Source organism: Melopsittacus undulatus, chromosome 1, assembly GCF_012275295.1.
Source record: "Melopsittacus undulatus isolate bMelUnd1 chromosome 1, bMelUnd1.mat.Z, whole genome shotgun sequence".
NCBI classification, from domain to species: Eukaryota; Metazoa; Chordata; class Aves; order Psittaciformes; family Psittaculidae; genus Melopsittacus; species Melopsittacus undulatus.
In genome coordinates, this window is record NC_047527.1 from 22,319,357 (window position 1) to 22,344,774 (window position 25,418).

General features: G+C 35.9%; 1 protein-coding gene across 1 annotated transcript in view; it reads right to left on the reverse strand.

The window, feature by feature from the left end:
- VPS13B (vacuolar protein sorting 13 homolog B) overlaps positions 1 to 25,418 on the reverse strand; it is a 449,503-nt gene that overhangs the window by 251,196 nt on the left and 172,889 nt on the right. Inside the window, exon 20 of the mRNA XM_034068500.1 lies at positions 404 to 513. Within this exon, the coding sequence (XP_033924391.1) occupies positions 404 to 513 (110 nt within the window). The remainder of the gene's footprint in view (positions 1 to 403; positions 514 to 25,418) is intronic.

The window sequence follows — 25,418 nt, forward strand, 5'->3', positions numbered from 1 at the left end:
GTATGATTCATCTTCTCATAAAATGGCTTTTAAGAAGAGTAATGATTTTATAAAAAATTACGCAATTATTAAAAATACCACCCCAAGCAGTTCAATATGATTTATTCTCCAGACACAGGAGGCTTATGAAGTCTTAGTAGTTAAAAACAGTTGCAAATTATGGATCCTAAGCAGTGTCCATCAAAAAGAATTCTCTATTCTTCTAATTAGACATTATAAATCAAAATACCGTGAAATGAAGATTTTTCTATGCAAAAGCTAGTGTTTTTAATAATTTAAAATAAGATCAACGGTATGGGCAGCAAACTACCAAGAACAGGGTGACAGAAAAAAATATATGCAGTAAGAATGCACTACAGGCATAAAGGAAAGTTTTCCCTTTCCCCATTCCAAAAATACGTACCTGCTGAGTGTGTCTACCAGCTCGTTTCTGAGGTTGGTAGGTAAGCCAAATATGCAAGACTGGATCGATGTTAATTGCTAATCCTTGTATACTGGACAAGAGCACTGCACCTATACACCATAGAAAAGAAAAGAAAATGTAATCTCCTAAAGAATCTCCATGTATGTATTCATTTTTCTTGCACACAAATCATCCTTGATGCAGACTTCTGTTTGGATTGGACTTACATATGTATTTTAAATTCCAATCAAGAATAGCAATTAAAACATAACCTTCAGTAACTTCATGAAAGTGAGAAACTTGCCAGAGCTGCCAGTTATGGACACACACACATTAAAAAAAAAATCTAAAAAAAAAATGGAAAGAAAAAAGCAGAGAATTACTTTTTGATTTTGCTTATTACAATTTTTGCCAAGAAAAATACTTGTTTTCACAAAGTTGTATGTGTAAATTGATACACACAACACCTTGCCTCACATTCTCAGCCAAAAATAACAGTATTCAAGAAATGAGTCAATAAGACCCCTGAAAGAAAAACATAATGCATGACTCCCCAACCTCAATACAAAAAAACTTCGGCTAGGACAGTGGGTTCTTTTAATAAAGATAGGTCTACTTTAGGTTAGTGTTCTGCTCAAAGCTGCTTGGGATAAAAGTTTTCCATGTAAATGTGGCCATGAATATTCTATAGTGGACTAGTCAGGCAAAATAATGAAAAATTTTGAACTCTGCAACACTTGCAATTCTTGGTATTGTGAGTTCTTAGCATTTTATCCTAACTTTTCAAATGCATATAATTTTCTTTATACCTCACTTTTGAAGTCCCAGGATTAGAAGATAGGGCTACTATATCTTAAGGCTCAAAATAGAAGAAAAAACTTAGTATCCAGAAATCTTAATGTATACTTCAAGACAAGGACACCAAAACCAAATTTATGAAGTACTATTTCCATTAAACCTGCTTTTAAAATCTGATGATGTATTAGTGAGGCTTTTGTTTTAATAGTACAGATATAGTATCTATTGCAGCAGAACGTAATTGCAGACCTGTAAAATTCAAAAGCAAATAGATTAACATAGGTATCACATATATAATACAAAGGGTACCACATATATTGAAAAAGTGTGGTAAATAGTACTCGTGTTTTTTACCTTTTCATATCAGCTTTGCAATTTGATGCCAAAAAAAATAAATAATGAAATAAATTACAAACTCAAACCCAGAAGTGGAGAGGGACTCTTCACTAGGGATTGTAGTGATAGGACAAGAGGTAACAGGTTAAAACTTAAACAGGGGAAGTTTAGATTGGATATAACAAGAAGTTCTTTACTGCAGGGGTGGTGAGGCACTGGAATGGGTTGCACATAGAAGTTGTGAATGCTCCATCCCTGGTGGTGTTCAAGAACAGGTTGGACAGAACCTTGGGTGACATGGTTTAGTGTGAGGTGTCCCTGCCCATGGCAGGGGGGTTGGAACTAGATGATCTTAAGGTCCTTTCCAACCCTAGCTATTCTATGCTTCTATGATAAATCCTGGTTACTGAACAGTCCCAGCACCAAGTTCTAGACAGTTAGAGTAGTTCTGTAATTCAAAGAATCTTGGTTCCCAAAGCAATTTTATTATATTTGCCCTGTAGTAGGCAATATAATTATTCAGCAACCTTAATTTAATGAGAATTTCAAATAAATTCAGGAAGTTGGTCACATAATGTATTTTCAAAAAAAAAACACAGAAAAAAATATACAGCTCAAAACAAGTAAAACATCACCAAAACTGCAACTGCAAAAACAAAAAGGCATGAGTTTACTGTATATAATGAAATTTTAAAACCATCTGAATTCTAAATGGCAGAAGAGCCACCAACCTGGGATGATGCATGCAAAGCCAGACAAGAACAATGGAAAAACAGCAGTCAAGAAATACACAAAGACAAATGATCCGCCTTGCACAGGCTTGGAGTTGGAACACACACTGTGAGGAACTCCTATACACAGAGTAGTGCTTGTAAGCTGATGGTTTTAAATGTCAGTAATAAACCTTAGAAATAAATCTGCAGTTTAAGGCAAAGGCAATGTCAAGCATACAGTAAAAGGGTAACATGGAAGTAAGAAGAGCAGTAAATATGCCTTGAGGCAAGATCTGGAAGAGACTAAAAAAAGGAAGCAGAAGGTAACAGCATAAAGTATATCCTACAATCATTAGCTTTTATAAGATACTTGGATGCCAAAATAAGAGAATCCTGCATCTTTAAGAGATACCGCCTGTTGTCAGCAATACATAATGAAAGGTTTAATGTGTATGTGATATGACAAGTGGGAGTCAAAGACCTCCCAAAGAGCGAGGAATAAAGTCAGCCTACAGGCAAAGTCAACAAAAAATCCCACATTTATAACAGGCTCCTGAAAAGAAAAAACCCCACAGTGTTACTGCAGCACATGATGCTAGTTACTCAGTATAGTTTCTTGTTTACTGCAAAAATGTAAACTGAAACTAAAAGGTTGAATACAATTAAGTTCTTCTTTGAACTGAAACTATCTTTTCACTTCAACGAAGTCACACTAACACAGTCCCATAAAATTCTGAAGTAAGGTATAACAGAGGGCAAAATGGTTTATTTTTTCAGTTGTCTTTTGTCCCTGACAGCTTGCATCTGGAAGGAAAAAAAATGAAAAAAAAAACAGTAGAAGTAGTCAGATCAGAAGTTACATTATTTGCCTTTCAATTTGACTATCAGGTAACTCTGGCCTCCTACCAAGCCATTTCTGTCACTTTGAATTACTGAAATTTACTGCCATATTTACTACTCAGCTACTACATTCAAAGACCAGTTCAATCGCCATCACCTATGTGAAGTTGTTTTCTGTGTAACAGCTTTCTTCAAAATAAATACCTAGTAGTCAAAGAAAAGTTTCTCAGATTTGCCTCCTCCTTTCTAACCCCCAAGAAGTGTTAAACTCATGTTTTGCTGCCAAGAATTCCCCCCAGTTTTCAAGGAAGATCTCACTGATGTGAGGACCGAGCTGTAAGTTGTCAGCAGACTCCTTACACGTCTAAGAAAAAGAATCAATTGCTATTTTGTCTCTGTCAAAATGTGATGCTCAAGTTTCCTGGATTTCATTAAGATTGTGGGGTTTCCTCCCCTCCCCTTTTCTCCTTTTAATTAAATTTACATTTCAGAAAAAAACAGACCTTAGTCCCACACCATATGAGGTTTCCTTTCCAGATCCCAGCTCTTGCCAGAGTTATCTATTACATGTATCTAGTAAATTATTTGAAAAATAAGAATAGAACCCAACACCATGTAATCACTGAACACTTGACAATTTCCTCAAATGTCATGGTGTTGTTTGTGAGGCACAGTTTGGGCAAATACCTTCTTTCCTCCCTATGTTTCAGCTCCTTCCTGAAGGAATGAACTAAGGGGATGCTGCAGGCGAGCAGCAGAAGATGAAGAAGAGGCAGCAGAGCACAGCTGCACTTGGCACTCTCATCCTGCAAACTTCCTGACAAGCTTCCTTGGATGATAACAGCTGCAGCAAAAGCACTGGTCTTCCTAAGGGACCAAGGCGGGGGGGGGGAATGCCTTCAGAGAAGAACATGGGGCCTCCTGTACATAAGCTGGTTCTGCCACCACCTCCTCCCACCTTGAGTGTTGAGCAAAGGCTGTTGGAGGAACAGGGAGGAGAAGGGTCACTAGCCTGGGGCTCTAACCCTGTCCTCTCCTCCAAAGTGAAATTCAAACACATAATAACTGGGGGGAAAAAGGGAATATGGTACAGTTCTGGTAGGGTGGAATAAAACACCTGGTGAATGCAGCTGCAGAGAAAAGAAGCTAGAGGTAAAGGCAGCTGTCGCAGACAGGTGAAATGGGGCAGAGCCAAGCAGCAGAGTTGTGGTCCGGAGAGATGCTCAGTGATCATGAAAGAATGAGAAAAGGCTTCAAATATCACAGGGTTTGGAGAAAAACATTTACTAGGAAGCACAGATGTTAATAGCTCAGTCATAAATTTACTTACTAAAACTCAGCATACAACAGTAACATACTATGATGCACTAGACATTGAGAAGCAGCCTTGCTATTTGTGTAATGTATTTACATAATATAAACTGCATCAATCTGTATTGTGTAAAACGCATTTTCTCTCTGAAGCAATTATTGATCACCCCTAGAGAATTATTCCTCTGGTTTGTGTGTGTGCAGTATCCAAACCCATCCATATTGCTATATGCAGTAAAAACTTTCAGTAACACGTATTTGATATTCCTCTATAAAAAGAACAGAAAACCCTCTGCAGGAAACAGAAGTTTAAGTTACAGTTACTGTATACTTTCTGTTGGGGAAGGAACACAAATATGAACAAAGGGAATGATCTACAATAAAAACTAATTCTGACAAGCTCTGTTTATTTTTAGTAACTAAGTAACTAAAGAAAACATTACCATCTTGCTACATAAAGTGAACCATGAATTATTTTAGCATTGAGCTTATAACTCCTAGAGGTCTCAGGACACATGAATGATAAGCAGGTGCTTACACAGTTTGATCATCATTACTTAGTATCATTAGCATTATTAATTAAGTATCCAATTATTTTAAAGGCTAAGAAAAAGAAAAAATAATCTTTTTATACATTATCTTACTGTGTTGAAGGGCATTTCCACTGAGGCATACTATAAAAATGCAGATCTCTGCATATTACAGTCAAGTGAAGAGTTCTTTTTTATAAAAGTATATAGGTAATTAGTTTTTTCTGCTAGCTGACATGGAACAGATGCATTGTAAATCACCATATGTGGAAATATCTAACAGTTTAATTTTAGCCTGGGAGTCAACTAAGGGGAAAAGAGTGCCCTTCACTACTCACTGCCCAAATGCCTCACTTACCCACATTCCAAACAGGCTTTATCAACTAGCTATCCTATGGCACCACAGCCATTCTCAGTCACATCCCAAGCTGAAGAATGAGAGCTGAAGTAGAGTAAGAGATTGTAGCTACACAGCATAAAAATTAACTAAAAAAAATAAGTTACTAAATTAAGCAACCCTTCTGTCCACTTTGGAATACCAATGACAAGACAATATCATGTCTCGCAAAAAAATCAGCTTATCTAAGAGACAGAGTCCTGCATTTCATCCTGAATTGCCAAGTCAGACAAGGGTAACAGATATTTCAAGCTACATCAAAGTTTATATGACTGTGAAAAATTATTTTTACATTATACCAGCTACAACAGGTTAATAAATTTTGTCTAACAACTGAAATATATGTCTGCATGTCTCCCTATTCAAGGTTGACTTGAATGATTACAGATGGCCTTTTACATAAGCGCTATCCCAATTTTACCTCAGAGAAAAATCTCCAAGTCTACTGTACTTTGATGAAGTTTTATGTTCACCAAGTGCTTAAAATAAGTCTAAGATCAATTAATTTAGTTGCTTAGACCAATCGTAGAATAATTCATTAAAACAGAAGTAGTGGGGTAACATTTTCCCATGAACTAAGGCACTTTGGTCTGTAACATCAAACAATCTGGGCTGTATGAGAGGCATCAATTTTCTGAAGTGCAAGGAGCTACATTTCTGCCAATCAATCTGAAGCACGGCCTATCAAACCAAGGTGTGGGTGACAACCCTCCATTATTCCATATCATCTCTGCCCTTTGATGTTAAGAATGGAGTTGAGTCCATTTATTATTGTTTCTTTCTTACTGAGGAAAAACTTTATGACATGCTGAGATGCAAATTTTCACAAAAATGTTAGATATTCATATTTAACTGGTTTGGTATATGGATGTTTGTTGGCTGGTTTGGGTATTTTAGGGGGTGGGAGGGGAAGGGGGAAGGAGGAAATCTTGAAAGGCTGCTTTGTTTTCCAAAATTCATTTGAGCAAAACTGTAATTGCCTTTAGAGAATATGGTAATGTGGGTTCAGGGAAACTGTTTAATAGGCAATAATAATAATAAAAAAAAGGAAATGTGTAGGCAGCTGTAGTATACAGAAACATCAGCTTTATCCAGTTGATTACTGGATCATCTCTATGAGAACATAACAGCAATATTCCTATGCTGACCTGAACAACACCTCTTTCTTAATTACTAGGATTTTAATGCAAGAACATCTCATTGAAGTGTATTTTCCTCATGTTCACTTTCAGGTCCTGTTCATATATTTAACATCAACGTTAGTATTCTGTAAATAAGAAGAATAAGGAGCTCTAAATTTAACTGACAGAAAGCACTACACGGACAGAAAGCGAGGGTATATTATGACTTCAAAACCATACTGTCAGTGAGTGAATAAAATGATGCAAACATTTCAGATGACATGAAGTTAAGAACACTCTATTTGTTTTATTAATTAAAAAAAAAATAGGAGAAATACAACTTTCATGTTGCCCAGAAAGCTGCATTTCAACTCAGGAAACGAAGGATAGCCCAAACTGACTCCAAGCAGAGGCTGTTACTAGAGGCATTCAGAAACTCTGCAGGGCTTACAGCAAACCACTTCAGTTTACAAAGGTATCTACTTAAGTCTGGCCCCTTGTTTTTTGTTCCCAAAAGTCCCACTAGAGATCTATCTAGCATTTGATGTTATAAATATGATCATCAATCTGACTCTAAATCCTTAGACTGTGTTTATTATAAAACTCTATGGATAAGGACCTGCTCTGTTAGCATCACCACAGAGCCTTCTCACATATAGAAGAGCTCCCAGTCTACCATCAGTTCTGCCTTTGTATCAGATACCACCACAATTACATGTAGGACAAAGATGGTTTAGACCTCTAATGCCATGAACCACTTGATCATACCTGACAAGGTTTCAGAGTTTTATCTCATTTAGTTCTGCAACAAAAGAACTCAAATATGTGTTGTAGTGTCAAGACTGTTCATTTTCTGTATGGAATCAGTACAACTTGCGGTTACTCACCCTTGCAGATCCAGAGGAGACTGTACATTCCATTAAAGTAAAAAGCTGTTTGGTGCTCTGCAGTAACTATGAGGTAATTTTCTTAATTTTCTTATTGCTCTACTTGGCTGAGAACTCGATCCTATTTTAAAGGCAGTGGTGCATATTTTTCAGAGTACAATGAATTTTAATCTCAGTTGTAAAATGCTGTAATTCCATGGAACAGACTTCTGATGAACTACTGTAAACAGACATTTGCTCAAGCAGACTAGAAACAAAAATTCTGTGCGGATATTTTTTGTTAAACAAGAATTTTGCTAATTCCTACATTTAAAGGACTGGGATTAGAAATGAGAGGAGTCAGGCAGCAAATCCTTTTTTCACTTGATCTCAGCAGTCTAGTACTACTTCTGGATCATTTTCTATTCTGCAAGAAAAACGTGAACAGATTTAATTATAAAATAAGACATATTATGGTTCAAACCGCATGTTCTTCTAAGGAATCAACAGCAGTGTTGCTGGCCGTGTTCAAGGCCAGGTTAGACGGAGTCTTGTGTGAAATTGTTCAGTGCAAGGTGTCCCTGCCCATGGCAGGGGGGTTGGAACTAGATGATCTTAAGGTCCTTTCCAACCAAACTATCCTATGATTCTATGAAAGCAGATTCAGCTACATAATCTACTGGAATTCCCAACACAAATTCCACAAAGTGCTTATCAAAAGCTTTTAAAGAAACTATGCTACCTGTAAGGTATAAGAGAGGAAGCTAAATAGAAAAATAATGTGCAAGTGGATAAATGATATAGCAGAAAAGCAACAGTGATAGGAAAACACTGTAATTTTCACTACGGAAGAAGGCAAAGCCCTGCAGGGACCAGTGCTGTCCAAGACTTTACAGGAGATGAATGTGGTGACCAACTCTGCTGTACTCTCCAAAGTAACCAAGAACAGGGATGACCAAAGTACTCCCAAAGAATCCCACCTGATTCAATACAGATAAGCATACTTTTTCTACTGATACTGTTGCCTCATATCTTTACTTTACATGTAAAATTGTAACTTAGCTGAGTGTTTTGATTCAAAAAACAAGATTTCTGTTTACTCTAAAAAAGTGTTAACTCAATGTTCAGTAGGAAGGAAGAAACAGGCAATAACACAGAAAATATCATCTACACCACTGCATAAATCCATTGTGTACACAGATACTGAGAACACTGCATGTAGCCCCGGCCAGCCAAAATGATCAGTTTTGAGCATTCAAACTTGGAAACTTCTGTTTCACAAAACCATTCATTCAGTATTTATACTCCCTGATTCATTCTATGTTCCATGCCAAAAGCATTATACATTCTCCAAATCCCAGAGCAGAGAGCACAGAAATAAAAATGTATACACACATGTATCTTGAATTTCACTTACTGGTTAAGTAATTTTCTTCAGTTTTAAATGATAGCCTATTTACTACAGTGAACTCCAAAGCAAATGGGTTTTGAACAACTCCAGGTCCAAACCACCTGGACGTGGACCTCAGAGCCTTAGACTAACTGCAACACCAGAACCTCTTTTCCAAATGCAGTATTATTTGCAGAGTTTTATGATCGCATTGTTGTTAAGTATGTATACAGATGTCTAAGTACCACCAATAGCTGCACTTTACATACTGCTTACACAACCATCAATTGATGAAAATACCAGAGTCTTCAGATATGCAACAAATGAGTTTTAATCACTGTAGGCAACGCTGCAGCACAGTTTGATTAAAAATACCTCAAAATTCCACACAGAAACTTCTGCACAGAGAGCTTCAGCTGAAGGGCAAAGGGCCATGGAGACACAAGCCACTGAGAAAACACATTTCAGTGGACAAACCTCTTGCAAGTGAGGGAAATATTTTGACAGTGTGATTGCTGAATTAAATCTTGCAGTTGCTTATGAAGGAGCTTTGTCCAAAACCAACTAGCCGCTCATAGGTATTCTCAACCCCCTTTGAGGGAGTGCCGGATATCAGGAAAAACTTCTTTTTTTTTTTTTTTTTTTTTTTTGGAAAGGGAAAGCCTCAAACTGCCTATTTTATTAAATGACCTTTTTATTCTTCCACAACAACAGGACCGTACCAACAGTAAGAATCAAACAACTCTGCACCAGCCAGACAGCGGACTGAAATAAAAGCATTCTTATGGACAAACAATTAAGCTTCAAGATCTAACAGACAGCCTGAATGCTCCAGCTGAAAGCTTGCATAACAGGTTGAAGATCATAAATGAGTCATATAGAACCATTCTTAAACTTGTGAAGTTTAGCACTGTACCCTTTAAAATCAAGATATGGCAGAAGGACATCAGGAAAGAAACACAGATTTACCTGTATCTTTAAAAGTCAGACTTCCCCTGACTTCCTAACAAAGACATCTCTATTGGGTAAATTCGCAACCCAGAAACACAGCCAGGAATATAACATTAGAATTATCAATATCCCATTCAGCTTAAAAAAAAGCAGAAAACAGCTGAGGTCTGCTCCAGGGCTCTGAAATCATGGGAACAAATCTTTGCTGGAATACTTGATTTCATTCTTGTCCCGGCAGGAAAGAGAGCACCACATGTCATCATCTCTCAATGTAACAGTCACGATCCAAATGTATCTTAACTTAGTACCTTAACTAAGCTATCAGAATGCCAATAAGCTCAATATTTCTACTACAAAAAAAAAAAAAAGCAGAATGAAGCTTTACTATATAGAGTTTAAAACACATAATTTCTATGAGGCATCACAATGTAAGCACACTGATACCAGGACTGCATCCTCCTTTTCTCTATGCCCAGATTGGTAGAGTGCTATCACACCATTTTTTCTATTGTGATACAACACTACAGGAAGATTGTGAACTAATGCTATAGTTACAACAAGCAATGCCTCAATATATCTCCTTCTAAGTGATTTTCAATATCTCCAGTTTGTTGCTTTCATAATACGGGTTTTAAACTAAAACCAGCAAATGCTGCTTTGAACACTGCCAAGAAGTTTCTTAATAAAGTTCAGCTTCTGTATTTATAAACACCTCACTATCATCTGCCAAAATGCTATTTTGCAATTTCTTACAGCAGTACTCCTCTGGGAACTGCAACAGGATTCCGCCCCTACGGCAACAAGGCACCAAGGGAGCAATTTTCATTCCTTCTTCAGCAGTTGAAGATTTGTAGTGATGTGACTATGGATACCAACTGGTCTTGCATTTCAAGTTATAAAACGGAATTCTTTTCAGCAGTAGATGCCTTGTGTGCCTTCTCTTAAAAGTAAGCTGAATAATATACAGCTGTGATTTCTGCTTCCTTTTCTCTTGAACATTACAGCCCCAGAAGATTTCACGTAATTTCTTAACTGCTCAATTAAATGAATGCACCCATAGGCACAGAGGCTGGGGAATCAGAAAATTATTTAGGAAGGCAAGTAAGCTTTACAGTACACATTCTACATACAGTTATTCTTTTCTGTAGCAGAGAAAGAATGCAAAAACATATATTTTCTAAATAGAAAATCATAATTCATATATTCCTTTATATTGCTTAAAAAGATTCCTTGCTCTACACCAAGGATTTAAGACTGAAATCAATAGTATACCAATGAGTTGCCAAACAATGAGCCAGAACAAAAATAGCTGCAGTATATTACACTGTCAAAGTTGTGACACTACAAGATAGGTAAAGTTACACAGGCAGTTCTAACATTAATTATTATTTTTTTTTAATATGTGCACTCCAATGGAAGCTTGCTATATAGGACTCCAGCTGAAAGCGAATGTTTTCTTCAAAGAAACAACTTTGAAAATATGGAATTTGTAGTCCTTGGTTACTTAGTAGGAAACAAACACAATTTTTAGATAGTATGAAGATAAAAATGGCATGTTTCCTAATGACAGTCAATCCTGGTCCTTTTTGCAGCTGATGTCTGCATAGGCAGTAATTCCAAAAGGAGCTTGCATTCATGAATAAAAAACTCATTTCATTGAATGTGTGCTCAATTCACACAAAAAAAGGAAAATTACATGTTAGAGGTAAACTTAGTAACATATTAACTCCAAATTTCAAGGAAATTGCACAGGTCTATTAAAGACAATTTGATTTCGAGCTTTAGAGTACCATTTTGATACACATACACCTGTCATGCAAAACCAAAATCCTCCCTCAGCTTATAAAACCTACATAAAATCATAAAATAGTCAGGGCTGGAAAGGACCTTAAGATCATATAGTTCCAAACCCCCTGCCATGGGCAGGGACACCTCACACTAAACCATGTCACCCAAGGCTCTGTCCAACCTGCCCCTGAACACTGCCAGGGATGGAGCATTCACAACCTCCCTGAGCAACCCATTTCAATGCCTCACCACCCTAACAGTAAAGAACTTCCTCCTTATAGCCAATCTAAATTTCTCCTGTTTAAAATTTAACCCATTACCCCTTGTCCTATAATTACAGTCCCTAACGAATAGTCCCTCACCAGCAACCCTGTAGGCCCCCTTCAGATACTGGAAGGCTGCTATGAGGTCTCCATGCAGCCTTCTCTTCTCCAGGCTGAACAGCCCCAACTTTCTCAGCCTGTCTTCATATGGGAGGTGCTCCAGTCCCCTATCATCCTCATGGCCCTCCTCTGGACTTGTTCCAACAGTTCCATGTCCTTTTTGGTTGAGGATGTAAGAAAGGAGCAAGAACAGATAAGCATTCTCCACATGTACTGAAATGGTTGTACCAAAACACAAAAAGGCATGGACTGACATCTCAAATGTTGCAATAACTCTATTCACACCTAGACGAGGGGTCCCAGCTTCAGAAAGTCTTTGGAACGTGCTGTGGTTTCAAGAGATTCTAGAAAGATTTCAAATTAACTACATTACATATTTGAGAACTTTTTCAATATATATACAGTGTACTACTAACTGAAACATCCTTACACAAACAGCATAAATACCCAGGAGAACTGCCCTGTTGCTTCATATTATGAAACTGTCTAAAATACAGATTGAATTCACACATCAGCCTATTGAATGCATATAGTCCAATCTGGATTCCTTGCCTGTAGTTTTGCTTGTTACTTCTCTAGCTTTCATCTGGGATGCTAGCAATCTCAGCAGAATAAATAGCTTTCCTTTGTATAATCTTCTTGTAAATAAACACAAACCTTAGAATAAACAACTACCTTATTAATCACAGATTTAGTCATCTCTGTATGAAATGTAAAATTGCACCTTTACTGGTAGCAGTGTTATCCCATTCTAGAACAGCTTCATGATATACTGGTTAGAAAGAGGAATTGATATGACATGTCCTCAATTATTTGGTACCTTCCTAAACCAGCATTTATGCTGCTAGAAATGTACAGTAATTCAGACTCTATAGACAACAGTGATGGTCACTATGAATGTTACAGATAGAGATTAAATAATAATCTTAGCTGGGCAAGGGAAAGCCTGTCACAGTTCTTTTAAAGAGATACAGCAAATAATGTTAAAAATGCCAGAAAATAAAGGCTCTAACACAAAGCACCACCATGAGAAATACTGGAGGAGATTGTTGACCGTCCTGCCTTTAATACCCTGGGCCATTTTTAATATTTTTACAGTATTCTTAAAAACCTAAATAATCTCTCAATTCATAGAGATAAATGTTCACAGCTAAATTTAACACAAATTTGGAATTATTGAAATAACTTTACTCAATATTATCATGAATGTTACCACGATCACCAACAGACAAATATAAAAGCATGTCTTTACAGGTCACATAGAGGACATAAAACCAAAGGATTAAGTTAAATATTAATGTTTAAATATTCACAATGCAGGACAGTATAAATTTCATAGAGTATTATTAAAAAAAAAAGAAGAAAAATAGCAATCATAATATCCTTAAAGATATCCAAATTGCCAAACTAGATTATAAAAGTTACTTTATTTTTCTGCCTGAAACAAATCTGTGAGCTTCCAATGCAGCAGAAAAGGTAAGTGTAAAAAGTAAATCTTTTCACATCAGAAATTAATGCACAAAACTATAAATTAAGCCAAAGCCTGTGCAGTCCCCTTCTACCTGCAGTGATCATGGAGATGGCTATTTAATATTAACTAATTGTTTCAAATTATTATGTCACCTAGGTGATGCAGAATTATGTTATTCTTCTCAATGCCAGCATGTCTGTAAATTTCAGATGTACAGTTAAGGTCAGCTGTTAAGATAAATTATTCTAAAAATTCAGAAGAGCTAAACATGATGCATCCAAGGAACTGAAATACCTAATACAGTAAACTCATTTTCTTTTAGACTTACTCATGGGGATCTAGTCAAGAACTTAATTGTGAAAGGCTTGCTAAATCTCAGAACCAGCATTTATGAATTATAAGAAATCTGCACTAGGTTAACTATTCTCAATCTGTATTAAACAGTTACACTATTATGTAAATATACCTATTTTCAAACCTGCTTTATATCCTCTTCTATCACTGCTGAACTTTTTCAAAACTTTGAAACAAGGTAAAATTTAATTGATTATATATATATTGATTAATATATTCAAAATGGTGTTTAGTTCGGTCAGTGTTTAAAATCCCTTCTTAGTAAAACTGAGAGCAGGAATTTTACTTTCACTTTTGGGGTTGAGTGACTGGTTCTCTTCACTAAAATTAACCACAGTGTCCAGTTGGCTATTATTTACCAAAAAAATTATTTATTATGGTTATTTTTAAGAAGCACATACACTTCTCCGATACAGGCACTGGAAAATCCCAGGTAAGGCAAATTACAAAACTGCATCTCTTAACTAGTAGAAGTGCAGAAAGCTGCTGTCATACATTTAGGCCACAGTGGGAGTTTTTAAATATGTTGCCTTGAAAAACTGATTTTTAAGTGAAACCAGCTTTCACGTTTTTACAGTGTCTTCTGAGAGTAATGTTACAAATAAACAGAAACATGTAACATTTAGTATTATTTTGGCAGTAACTTGAACACTGCAGCTTTAGGATTTTACAAAGCTCATTTAAGATTTTTAGCAAAAAAAGTGTTAAGTGTATAAAACATCTGCACAAGCATTATAAGAACATGGGGTTTACTTACAAAGCAAATATTCCTGCAGATGGCTAATGATATATCATGATGTACTCAAAATACTAATTTTTGAAGCAGATCTTCTGGGGATGTGCTCCATAAGAGTGGTTTGTGCTCTTGTGTCATATTTTAGAGACCTGCGGAACCTGTACCTGCTACAACCTATGTAGATCAACATTCACTGCATTTCTTAAGGTACACATCAGACTAAAAATTGTAATAGAAAAGCAAGCAAATCAGGTAAAAACAATCAGAATATAATCAGAGTTCTAAGCGTTAAAAGAAATGTTTATGTTTAGTTATAACCATGCTTTAGATACTCCACGCAATTCCACATTTTCTGCCTGACACCACATGTATGGTCCCTACCATGTAACCATAGCACTAGCTAAACAAATTCTTTGTTAATCCATGTATCTTAGTGCTGTATTTCTGTACTTGGGCTGGAGAAGTGCCAGTTCTAAAACCAAAAGGTGAACACAACAGCAAATACACTATCATCTCTGTACCTGTAAGAAGAAAAAACCTAGAGGATTTTACCTCATTATCTTGATATTAAAGGAAATTATTCTGACCAGCTGCTTCTTCCCCAGCTCATTAACCTTATAATCCTTTATTACAATTATAACACTGTGTGTAGAAACCATATTTCTGGAATAAAATGCAGATGTTTATTTATAAAGTCTTGTGCTTGTTTATAGCTTTATGTTTTGTGATATTAAGAGGATACTTGGCTTTGGGGTTGAGGGTTTTTGGGGGGGGTTATAGTTAGGTTTTTTGTTGTGTTTCTTGGTGGTTTTTTTTTAACTGGTGAGAACATTTAAAAACTGTTTAAAAAGTGACTGATATATAAGCATTTCAAGCATGCAGTCATCATCTTAGCAGAACTCCACCTTTGATCATGGACTGCACAATTTTTAAGTTTCATTAAGTCATGGGTTTAAGAGAAAAGCAGTTAATATATACTGTTAACAAAAGGAGCTGTACTATTCATGCTGTGCTTCAGTTGCTTCTCACTCTTTTACATAGAACAAGCTTCACCTGCTTTGTTACTATTGCTGCATAGCTGGTTCCTCCTTGCATGTAAATTTATATCAGTTCCAAAGATTATTAAAATCACTAAATTTTCTGTAAATATTAATCTATGCTCAGCTATCTCCAGAGTGACAAGCTAGATGCTAAACAGTTGTGTGTGTCCAACAGAGGAACGTGTCAAGATAGTTCAAAATAACTCTGTTTACTTAGCTGGTTTCAGTCCAAGGCAAAAGCAGATGAATAGTTAACATGACTGCCTTGAACGTGTTCAATTTCATGTTCTTATTTTACAGATATATGTAAAGAAAAGAATCTTTGTCTCTACTTAAAATCCATATCATTTGCCAGAAAATAATTTCATGTTGCCAATAGCTAGGAATATCCAAATTGGTTTTGCACAGTAACTAACCTGAATACTTCCTTAATTTAAGGAAAATAGCTTCTATTCAGATCAGTCCAGTTGTGTTCGTGGTGTGCCTCGGAGAAATAAAGAGGGAAGTTCACAACAGCAGTCTGCTACAGTTAGGACATATTGGGAGTACATTATCTAATAGAATCTATTCTAAATTCTCATGCCCTCAGTCAGAAAGCTTCTGCACGGATTGCTACAAAAATAGCAAGGTACACTAAGCAAGCCAGCACCTTACCGTGCTTGTACTTCTTGCTGGTTAGGAGAGAGTGCTTACATTAGTGCCTGCTTCTGTCAAATCTCTAAAGACCTGATAGCACCCAAAGTTATGTCATTAAATACAGGTGTCCCTAGTACCTTTACATATCCTTTATAACCCAAGAGAATTATAAACTGAATTCTGTATTAATCCCTTTCACAAGAGCACACAACTCAGCAGCAAATCCTTATCACAAACTGCATTATGACTTTGTGTTTTAACAATCTGCAGCATGTTTACAAAATTACACAAAATATTATCTCACAGCCTGAAGAATTTGTAATTTTGAGTATATGATTATCTAGTTCTCCTCTGTCAATATGTTCAGCTAAACAAGAGCAGGGTAACAGATTTTACTGGATGTTTAATGGATGTTTTAGATTAAAACAGGCTAAAACTGAATTATATTAAAACTCCCAGCCACTAAGAAAATGATGTTCCATATCTGACATAATTTTAATAGCAATTAAAAAGAAATACTATGATACTTGTAATACAATCGCAGTAGCATAGTAGGAGTGAAAGAAAACTGAAAGGTATTATTTAAATGTAAATGAATCTTGGTTGTGAGAATACAATAAGCAAATGTATCCAGTGTCAAAAGATGCTGAAGTACAAAATTCAAGGTAAAAATGGATGGCAAGATTAACCTTATTTAAACTTTGACTTTTCCGTATCTGCCCTAGGTCATGCATTTACCAGCTACAACCAGATCAGATATTCCTTAAATATAATACATAATATATGAAAGTTGTAAGTCTCCTGCCACAGAAGTATAGTATAAAGGTAATACACCTGTTAAAAATAACCTGTCTTAAACATCTATTTTGTGTCAGACCACAACTTAATGAATACTAACTGTGCTTAAAAATTGAGGCAAAAGGGTTCTCGGACAAGAAAGATGAGTATTTTTAACATCAAAGAACCTACTGTACACTTCTATGACGGTTTCACTTAAGCAGAATAAAGCAAATCAGTGACTACATCATCTGTGGATCTAATCTGGCTTTTTTTAGTTGTGCCCGTGTCTTACACTCTCCAAGCTGCAGTGGCTTCTGAAGCAGTTACAGCCACTGAAAGAAAGACAGTATTGTACAGATGACTTTTGGAACATCGTGTATTTGATATGCAGCACATTTTATACTCTGAAACATTATTATGATAAGGAGAACACTGTGGGGGTAATCCCCACAGTATTTGCAATTAAATAACCATTTATTGATTAAAAAAAATATTCAAAAATTAATTCAGTCTTGTACTATCCTACAGAAGAACATCCACAAACAGTTTCTTCCCAGTATCAGAAAGGCACTTAGCATTAATTGCTGTAATAACAGAGATACCACTGATACTGTATCATATAGAAATGTTGAGATGTAGGGTTTTTTTATTATTATTTTCTTTACAACTGAAGAGATAACATTCTATTTAAAACACTCCTCAAAAATCATATACCATATTTATTCACAGGATCTGTGACTGACTCTAACCCTAGGAAAGACTCCTGTCTCAAGAGACCATTACATTCAGGAAAAGGATAAGAATCCTCCATGGATGCCACTTGAAGAACAAGCACACACAGTTCCCAGCAGAACTATCCCATCCTCCCAGACTCACAAGCCTCTGGCCCTGTTGGAGCACTCTGGCTGGCACATACTAATTCTGCACATTCCTTCATTCTCACGTGCTAGAAGCAATCTCGTTCTAACAAATATGTAACAGATGCACTGCTTGGGCCTATCTGCGTATGGCAGATAACACCAAAACAAGCATTATCTCCAGGTAGCTGGTTGAACTGAAGCTACAAAAGTAACTTTCATAGTATATGCAAGAATTGAACTAGGTGATCTTTAAGGTCCCTTTCAACCCAAACTATTCTGTGATTTGATATTTCAATCACATTAGATATCTCAAGGGGAATTAAAAAAAAGGTCAGTTATTCTAGCCATAAACTTCACAGTACTCAAGTTTCTGTATAACTTAAGTCTAATAATAAAGCTCAAATGTAATGCAAATCTTTATTACACGGAAGTTTACTTTCCTGTCACCACTACCACATTTGGAAGCAACCTACAGTGCTGAATATCCTTTAAGTATTTTCCATTAGTGCAAAATGCTTGTAAATGTTCTATAAGATGAAGATTTGAACAGATAGCCTTTGGGAAAGAAACTTTTCCTCATCATTCCTTCATTACTAAGTTGGCATATTGTGCAAAATAGATTAAAAACATTGAAAGAACCTATAATCCCCTTTTACTGAGGTATTATTCACAGGCAATGAAATTTTTGTATCGTCCAATGGAACACTAAGTTGCCACAAAGAAGCTCATTTTTTATCGATCACTTGGAAAATGTGGATCTTAAATGTCAGCCCATGTATCATATCTTAGGTGCCTGAAGTAGGAACACATGAGGTAGGCTTCCATGGTAAGTGGGAAGGCACAGGGTTGAGGAAGAACATCACAACACCAAACCTACAAAAATGTATCTTCTATCTTTTTCTTTCCAGATTGCTTATTGGATCAAAAAGTAAAAGTATTATCAGACAGTAGTTATGAAAAAGTTCCAACTTTCTCTATAGTCAGACTATCTCGCAGGCATAAAGAAACAGTATGGCCCCCTAAAGAGACCCAGCAGTGCCCTCTGGTGATCCAGGTCAAGTTGAGCTGTGTTACATGGGTAGAACAACGGACCAGTGCCCCTGCAAAAGCTCCAGAGGAGGCACATCCGATTTGCATATTTATGTATGGTTCTGTGACATTTCGGCTACAAATTTTTTTTTTAATAAATAAAAATTATATCTGTATTTGGGAGCAAAAAGGCACCAATATGCATTGCGTCCAAAATACCTGTTGCATACTGCGAGTCCTCTGCTAACACTGAAGATGACAGTTGTAGGTAGAGCACTTTTAAAGGATGGGACAACAAAAGAGGCATTTGCTTCCTGTTTGCCTCCCCCTCCCCCTTTTTAAAAAAAAAGTTATGTAAGAGATTTCCACAAAAATACGGCAGGTTCCCACAAGAACATCATAGCCTGATGCAATTTAAACCAACAAAGTGCAGCAGACTTGTATTATCTTTTGGTCCTTTCATGACTTTGGGAGAAACAATGGAAAACAGCAGATTGGGAAATTCTGGCAATGTTGCTGATTTCAGTGGAAATCCAGAATTCAAAAGCCTCCCAAAGTATTTAAGTGTACAGCAAGATCTACCAGGTTCGATACCCAAAAGAAAACTTTAAAAACATATTTTTAAGTCTTAATTAATTTAGGGTCCTAATATACTAACATCATTACTCATGTTTTTATCTTATTATCTCCAACTATGCTTAGTCTTGTGGGGTTCTAACCTTTCTTCCATCCATTCTGTTACACAACAGCCTTCTTCTACATGCCTCATCTCCTTTTGCAAACTCATATTATTCCCAGCACACCCGATATCTTTATTATCATCAGTATCTTCCCCTATTTCTCAAAATGTAGTTCTTTAAGTACATTTAATATTATTTAACATAATTACTTTTGACCCATCAGCATACCCCATACTCTTACAGACATGTTGTCCTACACCTACCCCATCATTTTTGTTTCTTCACTATGTTGAGTTTTGTGAACCTGTAAGACACCTAATTTTTTTAATGTACCATTTACTTTTACAGCGTGACAAATAATTTACTGTCATCCAATTTGAAAATTGATTTTGGTAACTGAAGTTTTCTAACCATCATTATATACAAGTCTCATATAGGAAATTTCATCTATTAAGTTCCTACTAGGTCTGGTTTATTTCTATTTGAAATTAAACAAAAATGATCATGGAAGCAGATTTGCTGCCTTGCATACATTTTGATGCTGTAAGCCAAACGCTAAAAAGGCCTTTCAGATATTTTTTTTTTCAGTTGAATAGACTCAACTGGAACATGAATTTAAAGGACCACAAATTCAGAAACAGTGAAAGAGAAAAAAACTTTAATATGGTATTTTGTTTTTTTTAATACAAGTTATGGTTAATATATGTAATATATATGTAATAATTAATATGGTTAATAGGGCAAGAAACTTCTACATATTTTGGACTCTCACTTCAGAGATGCACTGGAATGGTGTTGCAGAAGAATCAGTTAACTCAGACTGTGTGGATCTCAAGTCTTTTCTCTTAGGTAAAAGAAAGCACAAGACAAGGAGTGTGTCACTCAGCTCTGCTTCAACAGCTGTTCTTCCACTCCATTTTGTCAGCTAATTTTTATCTGTAGTCATTTTACTGCTATCTCCTCTGCAACTGGCTTTTCATCTGCCTTTAAATGGCACAGAAAAGCAGCAGATTCGTTACCACTGAGCATGACTTTAATTTTTATCTGGACACATAGTGAGCTCAGAAGTAAACATTCTTTTAACCTAATTCTTCCCTGAAATATTATTACCCCTGCTAATCCATAATTGTACCTTAATTACCAATACATACTTAGGGACATGAATAATATGCTGCTGAGCTACTGTTTCATTTTCCATAGTTTAAAAAAAAATGTTTCCATTCCTTTTCTGTTCATCATAGTAAAAGGCAGCAGCATACTCTGGCAAGCACATGATTTGCTGATCTGTGCCACTCTGCAGCACCGCCTGTTTGGAACAGAGAACGAACACTTTTGCTGCTAACAGACAAACATGCAGAGCTTGCTAGCCTAACAATGAGGGGACATTTCTAATTCCTTTTTTCATTTCATCTTTATTTACATTATTTCATGTTAGTTTAATTCCAATATTGCAAATGAAAGCCTCAATCTTGAGACAAATCTGAAAAGTGAACTGAGTTACTGAAAGGATAACTCACTAGTATTTACAAAAGTTTACTGTAGATATAAAAGTTATTGTAAATGCCTACATATGCCTATTCCTTCTCCTACAGGCAATGAACAAACACCTATTTTCCAAACAAATTCACAATTCAGAGGCAAGATAATGCCTTTTAATTAGAAAAATCATAATGCACACTCAATGAACATAAAATAAAAATTTATATATATACAGCTGAGGAGAATGAAAGATGTCCTAGACATAGAACAGGAGAAAGCTATTAGAGCATGCAGCAAAAATGGTTGTTCAGTACAAATTTTATGTTCTCAGAAAGTAGAAGAAACCAAAAAATAATCACTGACTACATTTAATAGATTACAAATTGTTGTCACTGTGCACAACAAATTTAATGTTGCAAATGGTAACATATTTCAGTGTGTTTAAAACAAACTGGAGTTAAGCAAGCATACAGTGTAAGTATAACACTGACTTTGTACTTGTAAACATCCTTTCCACACAGAGCCCTTTGGGACACTCAAAGAATTTACTGAATGAGCTACTTGGAATAAATAAAGAACACTCGACTTGGCCTGTAAGAACACTTGACTTGGCCTGTAACACTTTAACTGATTAAAAAAAAGTTTTAACTATTCCCCCAGTTGCCTGGAAATGGCCATTAAAAAAAAATGCTGCTATGGCAATAGTAAATCTTTATTAATTCCTCATTTTTGGATTTTCCTGCATGAGGCTTGTTAAAAATAATCCTTCGATCCAACCAGCTCAGAACTGAAAATACAATACTACAGAGTGAACCACACAAAAACACTGGAAAAAAAGAGATTTTTTTAAACAGAAACCAGTTAATTGTGGCAGTAAAATTAGCTTAAGTGATAGCTGCATAATTTAAATACAAAGATGCTCAGTTTATTATTGAGCATGGTAATAAATAATAATCTCAGCATAATAATAAATAATAATAGATAATTGGATTATCTAAATGAGAAGATGGCAGTTTATTACCACACTTAGCTTTAACAAAAGTCACCTTTAACTCAGTCACATGTACCAGCTACATGACTTCATTCAAATATTGTTAGAGATGACCTGTCAAATTTTATTTTGAAAATCTTGAAACTGATTTTAAGAGGTTGCAGCTACACTTACGTAAAATTCAGTTACAGGGAAAGTTTAGGACTTGAATCTCCATTTTGCAGTAAGACGTTTTTCTAGAAAACTTGCAGGCTACAGGTGCATTTGCAAAATTACCTTTACACTTCAAGTGCATTTCTTTTCAACTTCTCTGTTTGAGAGCATCAGCACTGCCCTTGCCATACCTTGTTTTGTTTGGAGGCCAAGCAAGTAAGAGGAAATTGAAATCTAAGAGCTTAGAATCGACCAAAAAATATTTTTAAAACTGCTTTATATACAAAATGCCTTCCGTACATCCCTGTACGTTCTGACTATATCCATATGGGGGCAGTAATGTTAAACAAAATAAACCACCCTAAAGTAGTCACCTTAATTAATTTGTTCACAGACAATTTCTTAAACAGAAGGCTCTGAATATAATAGTAAATAAATAAATAAATTTGAAGGCTACTGCTCCTCAGACCTTTGTTTAAACGGCTACCACAGAGTAATGGCTCTTTTCATTATCCAGAGCCTAGATCTATTTCTTGGTGTATTTTATTGTACCTATGACTGTATTTTTGCACTGTATTTACTAAACCTAAAGCAGTACCTATAATGTAGCATAATCCTAACACAGGCAGCAGATGGGGAGGAACTTGTTCGTCCATTGTGTCCGAAAGAAAAAGGTGCTGAAATAGCTATTATGCATTGTCACCAGAGTAACACTTCCTGGATTAAGAGAACTTTATCTCAATGTAAATTATTCTATCAGGTCACCTGCCTTTCCCCTCCATGGAGTAGTGGAATTTTGGTGGGATAACTTCTGCCTAAACATTCAGAGCAGCAGCTTCTCTCTTGAATTGAAGCTGGCCTAAATCAACAGCCCTGCAGACTCACAAATGAATGTCCTTTCAACTGTCATCCTCTACCCCTCAGGCACACTTTCCCAAACTAGATGCAAAAAACCACTATCACATATCTCTGAAAAAAAAAGACAACAAAGATTGAATCCCCACCAATTATTAAATGGTTTCCTGAATGAACCAGTAATCTGCAAGGAAAAGGACTGTAAGAGCACAACAAGCAACTCTACAATTTCTTAGAAGAGACAGGAATATGAGCTAAGGAAGCATAAATGTTTGCCGTGTTCCACAGAAAATTCTACACAAAAATCAAAACCCAGAAAGTATGTCAAACATACAGTGATCATTATCCTGATCCCTTCACTAAAACCTACCAGTAACATCCCCAAAACAGCTTTCTGACTTTTCTAGCACCAGAGTTTTCAACTTTGTGTGATAAAAGCATTGTGGAGGTGCACCTCTGTGCGAAAAGGCCCCCTCAGACACAGTCTTCATACTACTCGGAAGTTTGAAACCCTCTAGTTTAACACAAAAACTTTCTCTTGTGTTCAAGATTCAATGACAACTACTTAATAACTTGTGCAGGACGGAAATAATTCAAAAGTGGAGTTATTCATATCAACAGAACTCCAAACCACTATCATAGCTGTACTACCTGGAGATGGAAATTATAAAAGGGATGGAAATGAAAAAGAAATCTTCCAAAATTGTACAATGCTTTCTTGGCTCTGAATACCATCAACCTTGGTGGTAAAAGATCTTGAGTCTGACTCACAAAGAATAATATGATTGACTTAAAAATCAACATATCCTAAAACCTACATTATTTAAAGTATATCTAATTTTGAAAAATTGACTGGAAGCTCCTTGCTTCCAACTGCATTAGTGCTCCATGCTTCCAAATGTATATACATTTCAGGATGAAAACAGCCCATTCCCATTACCCTTCAATGAAGCTGAACCTGTTTCTCCTTTACTCTGCATTTCCCAAGGAAAATCACTTGTCTTTTCACCTTGCAATCTCCTCCATTTACTATTCATAAATCTCTCTCAACTTTTCATTTGATTATTCACAGATTTTTCTTCTGTTTATTCTCAACAAATTCACAGAGCAGAGGGAAATAGGAAAGTAAGGAAAAAGGAAATAAGATTACTTTGAAGTGTAAATAGATATACTTTATGTAAATATATGTATTTATATTATTTTATATGTAATAATTTATACGGTACATTTATATATTCATATACTTATATTTTTATATATTCATAAATGTATATATTTATATAGAGAGAAAATCAGACTCCAGGAATGATACTACAAACAGAATCACTGTTATGTGTAAAAACTCATTTTATCTCAGGACTCAAAATCCCAAATACTTCTTAATTCCCACTACACTGGGAAATATGCTGACACACTCTACAAAGCAATAGAGTAGTTGATACAAATCTGGAACAACTGCACAGAACATTTTGCTGTCAACAAGATGTGCTTGCTGATCTCCCAGACACTTTGAAAAGAAGAAAAATTATTTATTTGTCCCTACAAGAGAAGTCAAAGTTTAAAACCTAGATTTGATAAATTCTAATGAGATCTGCAAAATGACATGCAGTACCACAATTTATTAGATGTAATTCAATCCCCATAGAAAAACTAACTTGCATTTGATGATGACGGTTTATATTTGTTTACTTTTTCTTTCCTAGGGACTTAACAGAACGTCTGTGGCTTCCACAGAAAATTAAAAGGAAAAAGAGCAGAAAACTTCCTTATTTCTTACTGTGTTAGACAAGTAACTATGCTTGGCAACGTTACCCAATGATTCTGATGCATGAAAATTTTGAGAGTTAGTAGGAATGAAAATGTATAATGGGACAAGAAAAGACTTTCAATATCATTATAAATACATAGGAGCCACATAATCAGTCTGAAGACCCAATAGCTTGAGTCACTTCTGAAGCCACTGCTCAAACCCAAAGCTTGACATGCAGTTTTCAAAGCAGCAATGATGAGTTCTTTTACTTTTGAGGCAAGTGGGGACTGTATTAGGACTAAACAGCACCCTTACTTAGAAGAGAATGACAACCTTGAAGCAGATTTCCGGGCAAGTAAAGGAAAGCCTTATTATCTGTGTCTGATCATTAGCTCATGGAACAGACACTTTCCTATATAAAGGGCAGAAAAGGGTCAGAGCCACAGAGCATGTCTAGTGATTATGTTGATAGCTATCATGCCCGCCGACAGCTGGGGGAATTGTGGGGTGCATTACACATGAAGTTGACTTTATGGCTGCAAAGGTATCAGCTTTCTTCATAATTTGGAACTAACAGGGAGTTTCCTCTTAAGGCAGATGGATTTTTTTTTTCTGGCCATTTGAGAAGGATCTTGGTTGTTAATGCTAAGAACCTGTACAAAGAAAGAGAATGCTAACAACTGTCTTAATTGCACTTCTGACCAGAATACCCACAGAGATCTAGACTAGCAGAGCTACTGTATTAGATAAAATTCTTTCCCCAGACATTTATTTGTC